This window comes from Gossypium hirsutum, chromosome A07 (genome assembly GCF_007990345.1).
Source record: "Gossypium hirsutum isolate 1008001.06 chromosome A07, Gossypium_hirsutum_v2.1, whole genome shotgun sequence".
In the NCBI taxonomy this organism is placed as follows: Eukaryota; Viridiplantae; Streptophyta; class Magnoliopsida; order Malvales; family Malvaceae; genus Gossypium; species Gossypium hirsutum.
In genome coordinates, this window is record NC_053430.1 from 95,603,122 (window position 1) to 95,615,421 (window position 12,300).

At 29.9% G+C, this 12,300-nt stretch overlaps 1 protein-coding gene and 1 pseudogene across 1 annotated transcript; both read left to right on the plus strand.

Annotated features, from left to right (window-relative positions):
• On the plus strand, window positions 1-954 carry LOC121231857 (ethylene-response factor C3-like; annotated as a pseudogene).
• Window positions 955-10,758: 9,804 nt separating this feature from the next.
• On the plus strand, window positions 10,759-11,794 carry LOC107955442 (ethylene-response factor C3). The gene has a single exon (XM_016891237.2). It carries the CDS (start codon window positions 10,919-10,921, stop codon window positions 11,573-11,575), a length of 657 nt encoding a protein of 218 aa, XP_016746726.1. The 5' UTR covers window positions 10,759-10,918; the 3' UTR covers window positions 11,576-11,794.
• The last annotated feature ends 506 nt before the right edge of the window (window positions 11,795-12,300 follow it).

The following is a 12,300-nucleotide window of genomic DNA, read 5'->3' on the forward strand; positions in this document are numbered from 1 at the left end:
TCAAATCTTGTGACACAAAACCTAGTTTGTGACTCGTCAAGGAGGAAAAAACAAGCTGGGCAAAAAATCACCCAGTTATGGAGGAGGAGTCTTGGTTGTTTCAATACTCAAATAATGCAGAATTGTTAGCGTTTGGATCGGAGGAGGCGTTTTCCAGCAGCTGTGAGTGGGATGAGCTCCTTCTCAAGTTCAATATCTCCCAAGAAACGGCTTGGATGGACTTATTGGGTGATGAAGAAGAAGAAAGGGGTAAAGCATCGTCAGAGTTTAGCGACAACTCCATCGATGGCGTAAAGGAGGAAGAGGTTTGCTCAGAAGAGCCCAAGGAAACGAAGAGTTACAGAGGGGTGAGGAAACGGCCATGGGGCAAATTTGCTGCTGAGATTAGGGATTCAACCAGACATGGTGCCAGGGTTTGGCTTGGTACATTCGACAGCGCTGAAACAGCTGCTTTAGCTTACGACCAAGCCGCATTTTTAATGAGAGGACCATCGGCTACTCTCAATTTCCCCACTGAAGCTGTCAAGGCATCGCTTAAAGAACTCAAGTGTCGATGCGATGAAGACAAGGGTTGGTCCCCTGTGGTGGATCTCAAGAACCGGTATTCATCGAGGAAAAGATCCAAGAACAAGAAAATCAAGCCAAAGGACGCGGCATTAAGGCAACAGCAAAACTTGCTGGTCTTTGAAGATTTGGGAGCTGATTACTTGGAACAACTGTTAATAAGTTCATGTGAGTGAAAGTAGAGCTCCTTGGTTGCTTTGGGTACTTTAATCCCATTTCATATCTTCTTTTCTCTTGTCAATTTCATTGCTTTGGTGGGGGCATTGATTTAAGCACACTCTTCAATCTTCTTTCCTTACTTCATCATCTCATCTCATATTGGGGTCTCTTGTAAAGTTGAAACAACTCACACATCATAGAAATGTACAATAATTTCACCTTTTATGTTCACATCCCTCTTTTCTTTTTTTGGTAACCAACTTCCCTCACTTATTCCACAATAATATATTTCTATAATCTTATAAACAGCTCACCGACAGCTTAACAAATTGGTAGTTTAATCTAATTATATAATTGCATTGAACAGGTAAAACTTCAAATTTAGCTTATATTATATATGATAAAGAGTTATCAAATTTATATTTATGTAATATTAATTAATTTTACATGTATTTTTTAATAATTGTATACGCTTGCGACTGACATCTTACTAAATTAATAGTTAAATCGAATTATATAATAACAGTGACCAATATGTATAAGAGAAATAATGTATTTCTATAATATTCACTGACAGCTTAACAAATTAATAGTTTAATCTGATTATATAATAGCATTGAATGGGTAAAAGTTGAATTCTATCCTATATTATATATGACAAAGAGTAATCAAATTTATATTTATATAATACTAATTAATTTTATATGTATTTTTATAATCTTATACTGTCACGTCTTAATGAATTAATAGTTAAATCAAATTATATAATAGCAGTGATCAAGTAAACCCTCGAATCCAGCCAAGGCCGCCATTCGGTCTACTAATCAATTTCCTTCACAAAATACATGCTTGAGTTCAATTTCCCAACCAAAGCAACTAGTCTTTTTTTATTTCGTAACACAGCATTATCATAATCCATCTCGCCCTTCATACGAATAAAATCCAAAGCTACTACACTATTTATTTGCAGAATCCACCATATATTCATATAATTTACTAATTGAAATTGAATTTAATTAAGAATTATACAATTGAATGTATGTATAAGGTTATCTATCCATTGAATTAGACAAATTTGGTAAGTTGATTTGGTGGAATATTCTTCGATTTTAGTAATTATGCTTAAATTTCTGTTGATTTAATTGTATTTTTTAGTTTGTATTTTATTGTGATATTAGTTGAATAAATTGACATTACATTAAAAAATTTTGATTTCGGGCTTATTTTGTTTGTTTAAAGTTTTTTTCCTTTAGCAAATCTATTAATATATTACTTTAATAACAATTTTGCCTTTTTATTTAATATTTTTTTGTCTATAATCTCTCTCTCTCTTTTTTTCCTTTATATATTGCTGTAACATATTTTTATTCTATTAATCTATAGTGCAAATACTACGAATATAAATTATATGTTGTATCTAGACTTGTCTGTAGGTCGGGTTAAACTCACCCAAAAAGTGAAAAGGTTTGAATAAAAATATATGCTTGGGCAAAAAAAAAACCCATGTAGAAAACGAGTCGAACCTAAGGTAAAACTTTTTTTGCCCGAATATGCAAAAAAGAATCTTTTGTTCTTTTTTTTTGTTTTTTTTTTACTATTTTGCTACTATTTCACTATTATGTTACTACCATTTTCTTATTGTTGTTTGGATATTGTATAAATTTTATTTTATTGTTAATTTTATTACTATTTTAGATGTATTTGCTTGTTAAATTGCACTTATCTTAGTGTTTTTTAAGGAAATATATTTTTTTAAATTTATTTTCAATTTGTTAAGAAATATTTATTTTAATGTTTTTAGTATTTTTGATGTATTATATATTTTTAAAATTTATTATAATACAATCGGACTCGGATTTTAGCATCTTTATCCAAACAAGAATTGAGCAAAATTTTAGACCCATTTTTCGGGCTCAACCCGGCGCATGACCCCCTAATTATATTAATTTACTCACTAATTGAAATTGAAATTGATTATTAATGGTTTGAATGCAATGGTTTTCGAATATTTTTATAAAGGCTTAATATATCAAAAAGTCCTACAAAATAATTCAATAATCAGTTGAACCATCAATCAAGAAAAACACTTAATTGAGCCTTTAATTGAATATAAGCAATCAATTAAGTTCTCGGAAAACCAATTTCCATGTAAGCCCTTGATGTCCGTTAAATCTAGGAATTTCCCTTAAAATGTTTTAAAAACATAAAAATCATAAAAAAAACAAATTTTTATAAAATTATAAACATTTGAATTTCAAAAAAAACATAAAAATATAATTTTTTTAAATTATAAAAAAAATTAGAATTTAAAAAATATATAAAAATAAAAAATTTAAAATTTACAAAAATATATATTAAAATTATTAAATTTTCAAAAAATAAAAATAAAAAGTTATATAAAATTATCGAAAAGAGTTTGCATGATTTACTAACGTGCCACATAAAGAGTTGACAGTCAAGAAAAATAACCAGATTGGGTTAAGGTCAAAGGGAGAAGTTCAGGTTCCCAATGGCTGCACCATGTACCCCGCAGCGTTGATGTTTATATTGATGATATCCAGAGGCGGATACAAGGGGGGGCTGGCAGTGGCCCTGGCCCCCCCCCCCTAAAATGGAAAATTTATATTTAGGCTATTGAATTTTTTTTAAAATTTTAAATTAGTAAAGGTAAAATTGTACTTTGGCCCCCCTAAAATTATAAAAATTCGATTTAATCTTTTAAAAATTATAAAGATATAGACTATAAAAAATTAAATTTTCATTCGGCCTCCCTAAAAATTTGTTCTGGCTTCGCCCTTGATGATATCAACAAGTTGATCAATCTCAAAGATAGATCCATAAAAAATTATAATTTGTTATATTTTCATAATTTTATATAATATTTTTATATTTTTTTACATTTTTTTCAAAATTTTATATATTTTAAAAATTATAAAAAAATCAGGTGAAAATTTTTGTAATTTTTTATAAATTCTTTTTCTAATTTTATAATTTTTGAGAAATTTATATTTTTAAATTTGTAAATTTCTATTCTTTTATAATTTTATGATTTTATTTTATAATTTTTTTTAACAATTTTAAAGGAAATTACTAGATTTCACCGCGTTGCACAATCTTGACATGCCACATTGTGAAATTAACGGACATTAGGGCTCATACAGAAATTATTTTTGAGAGCTTAATTGATTTTTTAATTCGATTAAGGGCTCAATTGAGTGTTGGTTTAGGTTGGATGCTCAATTGATTATTGAATTATTTTGCAAGTTATTTTTTAATATATTAAGCATTTTATAAAATTAATTAATTAAATATGTTCAAAATTCATATTTTCTTGGTAGTAGATTGGTTACTTATAAGTAATCTTTTTAGAAAGTATTGACTAGTTTGACTTCTTTTTTTAAAGAAATTGTTACTTGTCAAATTATAACATTGGCTCATAAAATTTCTTATATATATATATATGCAAAAACATGATTGAGGGTGAACATCTTTGATGTAAACTCAGTGTAGGTTTGGCAGATGGTTTAGGCTGAATATTTAGTTCTAGCTCCATTGTAAAGCCCTTCTTTCCCATGTTAATTGAAGGGCAAATTACATCAAAGAATTGTTCGCATTTGTATGTTGTACAAACAGCCATTGAAGTGGATCTTTGGCTGCCTGGTACCAGTAGCCAAACGTTATTAGAATGTCCTTTGAGAGTTTTGTCAACTTGTAACCTTGATGCATGCAATTGAGACATGATTCGGGTTTGCTCTAAGTTGAAAGCTGACATGAAAAAATCAAAATTTTGATTCGTTTTATAAGCCATGCATGTGTTGTTGCGTTTCGAGAAGTTCCTCCAACAACTTGTTATCCAAGTACCCAAATTCAATAACTTCACTCGTCGGCCTCTAGGGTGATTCACTCTTCCAACTCAATTAGAAGATGAAGACGGTGGAATGCTTGGATTCAGATATTCCAACTCGTTCGGGAAGTTGCGAATAGCTGACTGATCCCGGAATGTAAATGCAGCCCTGTCATAAGCTTTGGCAGTCTCTTTAGCCGTCCTGAAATTTCCGAGCCATAGCCGTGTCTCTGTAACACCCCAAAATGTAAGGAGTTAGATGAAATGAATAACCAAGAAATAAGCCTTAAGTTTGATGTTTAAATAGTTAAGACACTCCTTACAAATCTTAAGCTCAAACCTCATCTTTCTCATTTATTCCTTTTTTTTTTTTTTAATTTCAACAACCTAAGATGAAAAACAGTAGCGTCCCCTACTTTTTAGATTTTACAGTTTTGTCTCCTACTTTATAAATTTTATAGTTTTGTCCAAATTTTTATTAAATGTTCAATTTAGTCCCTGATTGATTCCCTAACTGTTTTAGTGTTTTATTTTATTCAATTGAGTCCCTAATAATATGAATAATACTAGAATTCATGATTAATTGACTGAGTTCATATTATATATATATTTGCATGAATTGTGAATAATACACATGTCTATTATGATTGTATTTGTAATTGTACATATAGTATGCATTATGTTGTCATTAAACCGAACACTTAATAAGCATGACTTTTACTACTGAGTTGATCTGTTATAAACATTTTATTTGTTTGCTACTGTATTGAACTATTATAAGCATATTGATTGCTACCATATTATTCTGTTAAAAGCATAATTAAATGCTATCGTATTAATCCATTTTAAGTTTGTCATGTTGCATTGTATGGGGTGGGACGATATGTACGGAGGAAGAAGTGATAGTTTATCTGCAAATTTGTTATGCACCCACAGCCCAGTAGCAATGTTTATCCTTTAACTGTGAATATGTTGTACATCCACAACCCATCTCCAGCTTTTACCTGCAAATATGTTGTGCATCCATAGCTCAGTGGCAAATTTTCTTTGTGATATTTTGTTGTGTACCCACAACCCAATGGTGGGTTTCATTTGCAAATTTTTGTTTTGTATTCATAGCTCAGTGACAGATTTTTATCTGCGAAACTAGTGGTAGTTAAACCACAACCCAGTGTGTAGGCTGTTGGAGTTTAGGAGAACTCCCATTCTAGTGTGTAGCAGTGAAGCAGGATCTTTTCTGTTAAACCAAAATCGTATGGTATATATAAAACATGTGCATACAAACTAGATTTTCTGAAATGACATATATGTATATGTATACATTGTGGAAGTGGTCTGAAATATTGATATTCTGAAATTATTTGTGATGGAACTCACATTGAGCTTCATAGCTCACTCTTTTTTTTTCCATCTCTACAGATAACCCATCAAGGTAGGACGCGGATGCGGCATACGAAAGGATCGAAAACGTTTTATTTTTATGAAAATATTATTAGGCTTATTTTTATAATTTATGTTATTTCAGAATTGTACTAATTTATTCATTTTGTAGCATGAGACTCATATTTAGGATTTTTTTAGCGTGTATAACATTTAAGTTATTTTTAAAATATGATTTTTATTTAATTAATATATGAAATATAGTTTTATTAAAATCAAGTAAAAATCACTTTTTCGCGGTCAAATTAAAATTAAAAATTGCAAGTAATAAATAAATAGAAAATTAATTAAGTTTTTCTTAAAATTGTCACTGTTACTTAGGAAAGTTAAACTAAAATGTTATTTTTTATAACTTTTCAAATTTTCTTCTAAAATAAATAAATATTTTAAATCAATTATTTTATAGACCCCGATTATTCTAAGCCATCTTGGTGGCCGATTAATCTCTCTAATTCAGATTTAACGTCTGAACTGTATTGAGAGGTTACAATCCCATTCCTCGTAACAAAACTCCCTTTCAATCAATGATATTATGCTTTTCCGGTGAACAAGGCTACGTAGCCTATGCTTTGCAAGCCTATCACGTTCGACTGTCTTAAGCAGACAATTTATTCATGAGGAGGAGTTGTCACACCCCAGAGAAGTCGATCCTTTATATTAGGACAGAATGAATAGAACTAAGTAAGACTGGTAGACAGCCTTGACTTGAAATAAGAGTTAGTCCTACTGGTAAACACGTTAAACACGTTACACTTATTACTTCAGACCCTTAGTGGAAAGCAGCAAGGAGAGCAGCAGGTAATTTATTAAGGAAGCAAGAACTGTTTTAGGTAATTAAAAATCTATTGTCTGGCTGGTCTGGTCGAAAAGTAGGAAGGTTCAAACAAAAATATAAATTTAAAAAATGAACTTATGCAATAAAAAAATGATTTATTTAAAAATGGGCTCGACACGAATTTGTAAAAAAAAATCTTGTTATTTTGATGTTATTTTGTTATCATTTTATTATTTTGTTACTATTGTTTGGCTATTGTATAACCTATACTTGTTATATTATTAATTTTACTATCATTTTAAAGATATTTGTTTGTTAAGTTACACATATATTAATATTATTTAAATATAAATACTTTATTTAATTTATTTTTAATTTTAAACAACGAGTCGAACCAAACATGAACTGTAAGTCTCATATTGGTGCTAATGCTATGTGGGGACGATGTCGGAATTAGATTCTTCCAACCAAACCAAAAGCATTAAGAGTCAAACTTGTTAAAAAGCATGGATTGCAATTTATTTATTTAAATACAACTTTGAGAAAAAATCTAAAAGTTATTGCAATGATATTGGATGGTAGCAGGTAACATGAATGCATTTTTGTTTAAATGGATTGAATATTCAAGGAAGGTACGTGCGTTGGAACACCTGTTCCTCAACTCCCTTGTCCTAAAGAAAAATAATTTCCCAGCCGGCCGGCGGGCAGCCCCATCTCCTGCTTTCACCATCCAATGACTGAAGTACGATTGGATTTACCCACCCATTGATTTACTTAATTATCAATTATCACCATCTCTAATTCCCCTTAATCTATACATTAAAACACAACCTCCATCTTAAATGAAACTGACAGTTTGTGTTTTTTTTTTTTTACTTAACCAAAATAGTCAACATGATCATCGTGTCGTGAATCCGACTGAATTTTTAAAATATACAAATATCAAGGAATGAGGTAAGAGATGATGATCAGATTTTATCTTGGGTTGGGTTGGATCGGATCGATATAAAATTTAAACTTATTTTTTAGGCTTGCGTCCGAAAAATAAGTTTAAAATTTTGTTTAAGTTTGGCCCAGATTAAAAATACTAAATCCGAGCTTGACCCGATACTCCCATATTACTTTTCTTTATATTATTTTTTTATATATATAAAAATTTTAAAAATATAATACATTAAATAAACTAAAAATATTTAAATAAATATTTTTTAACAAATTGAAAATATTTATACTTAAATAATACTAAAATAATTGTAATATACTAAATAGTCGGGTCAAGCAAAAAAATCCTACTCTTTAAAAAATAGGTCTTATTCTTGCCCAAGTCAATTGTACTTAAATCGTTTTACTTTTTTTTAAGCGGGTCTTGAAGTCTAAATAGTTAAATTAGTCTTTGAGTAACAAAAATCAATACAGACTTCATTATTAAGATCCCATAGTAATAAGCAGAAAGCAAAGACAGTTGGCATCTATGGTCGCCGGAGACGATGACGGCGGCCTGGTCTGTAAAATAATGGGATATGGCAAAAGTTGATTTATTCCTTGTATTTTTAGGGGGTATGAGGTGGTCGCGGCTGAATTAGTATAGGGATAATGTAACCTAGGAAGTGACCACGTACGACGAACCTGAATCCTGGAGTTGTTTGTCTTGTCGGGCATAATATTATTACCTTCAAATGTAATTTGTCAAATTAACATTGACTCCGTCAACATATGGTGGTGAGGACCATCATGACCACGTGACAGAAATTTCCTAAAATGTGAAGTTCATTGAATTTGTGGCAAATAATGGCAACCAAATCTAAAGGACCTTTTCCATAATTATTTTCTCCCCATAAAAGAGGGAGAGAGGTAAGATTTTTGGATTTCATTATATAATTTATTATATGTTAACAATTTTATATTTGATTTTCTCAAAAATTGATATTTTATTTATTTCATATTAAATTATGGGAATAATTAATTATAAAAAATTGAAGTAATATTCTAACTCTTTTATGTTTTGAAAATTTTGTATTAACAAAACTCTAATATAATTATCAAACATATTTGTTATCTTCATGTAGTAAAACTTCACGAATATCTTAATATATATTGGGCACAACGTACTCACAGAGACTTAGATACGTGTCTCTCAATAGAATCAATGACACTATGAATCTTGGAAAGAGGTACCTCCACTAAAACTATATAAAGACCACGTGGAGGTTAGTGTAATTGATCGCTAGCCATCCTAAAACGTCTTATCCTAGGACACAATATCATTGTCACTCCCAAAAGTATCAAATCAGACTTCAACGTTAGTAACTTTAAGACACGTATCCAAGCTTATCCCCACTATAAAAAGATCATACAAACAACTTATACACATAGAGAAAGGTCTAAGTCAAACTAAACCAACTAGCAAATTCGCCCCTTTTGAAGGACTTCCAGAAGGAAAAAAAAATCAAATCTGAGTTTAAATTAAGATCAAAGCAGATCTTAGAATAAAAAAAGTGAATATATTTATGGAAAGTTGATATAAAAAATTAATTAATGGTCGGTCCAAGGTCTAATAAATTTTCCTTAATTTCAGTAACAACAATTTCCTCTTTCCAATTTGGTATGTACTGTCACAACCCTTTATAGTCTATAGTCTACTCTATATGGATAATTAGTAAAAATAAATTTATCATCTATATATAAAATTTTAACAATACTAACTTGATAACTCGAGCAATAATTTGGACATATTTCATAAAAATTTTAAAAATTTGATAAACTTAAAAACTACATAATTTTTAAAAAAAAATTATATTAACATGTAAATATTATATTTAAAAGTTAAGGGCTAAATTGATAAATTTTAAATTTGAAAGGTGTTTCCTCGTTAAGAGGAAATTTTTTAATACATTATCATACAGACAAGTGCTGCCACATATGTCAATAAAAGCATTACAAAACCCGAAGTTAAACATGCTAACATGGCAAAAAATTCATTATAATTTAATTGTGGGTCCACCCAGCCGCCGTACGTCACCATACGTCATTTATATATTATATCAAAATTAAAAGACATTAAATTTCCTTTATAAAAATTATATAAAAAATAATTATTTACAAAAATTAGTTGGACAGTCCTGTCTCATCAAGCAATAATTTTTTTTTTAAGTTTGGTGTCGTCATTATGTCAAGCGATTTTAGTATATACTTTTTAAAAAAAACTCGAAAAAATATATGTATACCGAAAAAATATAATTTTAATGGTATCATCAATATGTTAAGCTGTATAGAAGGGGTTCAAAACAACTTACTTTCGTAATTAATTGATTTTTTATATTATTTTTTAAAAAACCTTAAATTTTGGAAACCCTAAATTTGTTGCATTAATCATGTATTCAAATGTTAATTAAATCTCATTCAATCTTATCACTTCATTAATGAACAATTCCAATATTTAAATAATTAATTAAAAATAAATATTCTAAAATTCAATTGGATGAAAAAAAAAACCTCTTTAAATAAAATAGTTTATCTTATGTCAGATTTAATTATACTTCGAATATTGATTAAACTATTTTATGAACTTTCTATTATAAAATATACTAGAGAATTGGGTAATTTAATTTTTTTATTTAATTTTAAAGTAAAGAAAAATACTTTTATTATAATAATTAAATAAAATATATTTAGGGAGTTGATATTTTAATTGGTAAATCAATCGAAGATTGAATTTTAATTTAGTTGGTATGAGCATTATTATCAATATAAGAGAATGTGAATTTGAGCATATCCTCTTATTTATGAATTGAAAAAAGATTACCTATCAAAAAAATATTTACTTAAAATTAAATTTTCAGGGCTTATAAATAATTAAAACTTGTTCGCCTCCTTAAAGAAACAAAAATGTTGGCTGTTATTGACTAATGACGTGATGGTCGCCGGGCAGTATATGGAACAGTATATGAAATGTATATCATATATTAAATACAAAGTTTTACTTAATGATTTAATGCTTCTTAATAAGTTTTTTGTTCGCATCTGCTAAATTCTGGTATAAAAGGAGGATCAGGTACTTCAGATGTACAGAACCTAGTTTGTGCGTCGTCAACGAGAGAGGGAACAGATAGAAAAAGAAAAGAAAAAATCACCCAGATATGGAGGAGTCTTGGTTGTTTCAATATTCAAATAATCCAGAATTATCAAGGTTTGGATCGGCGGAGCAGTTTTCCGGTAGCTGTGAGTGGGATGAGCTTCTTCTCAACTTCAATAACCCTGATGAAACGATTTGGTCGGATTTGTTGGGTGATGTAGAAGAAAGGCGTAAAGCATCATCAGAGTCTAATAACACCTCCATCGATGGCGGCGTAAAGGAGGAAGAGGTTTGCTCAGAGGAACCCAAGAAAGTGAAGAGTTATAGAGGGGTGAGAAAAAGGCCATGGGGTAAATTTGCAGCTGAGATTAGGGATTCAACCAGAAATGGTGCCAGGGTTTGGCTTGGAACATTCGACAGTGCCGAAGCAGCTGCTTTAGCATACGACCAAGCCGCATTCTCAATGAGAGGTCCATTGGCTACTCTCAATTTCCCCATCGAAACCGTCAAGGAATCCCTTCAGGAACTCAAGCATCGATGTGATGAAGACAAGGGTTGCTCGCCTTTGGTGGCTCTCAAGAAGCGCTACTCCTTGAGGAAAAGATCCAAGAACAAGAAAATCAAGCCGAACGCCGCCGCATTAAGGCAACAACAAAACTTGCTGGTTTTTGAGGATTTAGGACCTGATTTCTTGGAACAATTGTTAAGCTCATGTGAGTAAAACTACAGCTCCTTGGTAAATGATTTTTGCCATGATGAAACCAATCTCATGCCATATCCTTTTTTCTTTTCTTAATTTCATTCAATCTTTGTAACTTCTCTTTGCTGGGGGATCTGATTTAAGGCCTCTTGCATCTTGTTCCATACTTCATCATCTTCATCTGATGTTGGTCTTACAAGTTGAAAAATAATGGAAATTAATATACAATAATTTCACCTTCCTTTTTATTGCATTATTAACTATATAAAAGCAGTAACCTCTTTATATTTGTGGAGACAATTTACAATTTTATATGCATCTTACTGACAGCTTAACTAACTAATAATTAAATTAGATTCTATTATAACTAAGTAAAATTTCAAATCCAGCCTGTACTTTGCTACATATAAAAGTAGTAATCACTTTATGTTACAATAAAATTAATTAAGTTTACACATGATTTTATATTTTTTTATGTATATGTTTGAAATCCTATTGAATTAATAGTTAAATTTGATCATATAATAGCGTTGACAAAGTAAAATATGAAATCCAGCTTGTATCATATGCAAAAAAGAATAATCAATTTATATTAGTGTAAAATTAACATATTTTTAAATTTTATAGGCACGTCTTACCACGCTAATAGCTAAATTTAATTATATAATAACGCTGACAAAGTAAAATCTTAAATCCAGCCTGTATTATGTCATGTCAAAAAAAGTTATTATTATCTTTTTATGTAT

What these genes read in the sequence shown, in the direction of transcription:
- LOC107955442 (XM_016891237.2), top strand. Translation starts at nt 10,919, where the DNA reads ATGGAGGAGTCTTGGTTGTTTCAATATTCAAATAATCCAGAATTATCA.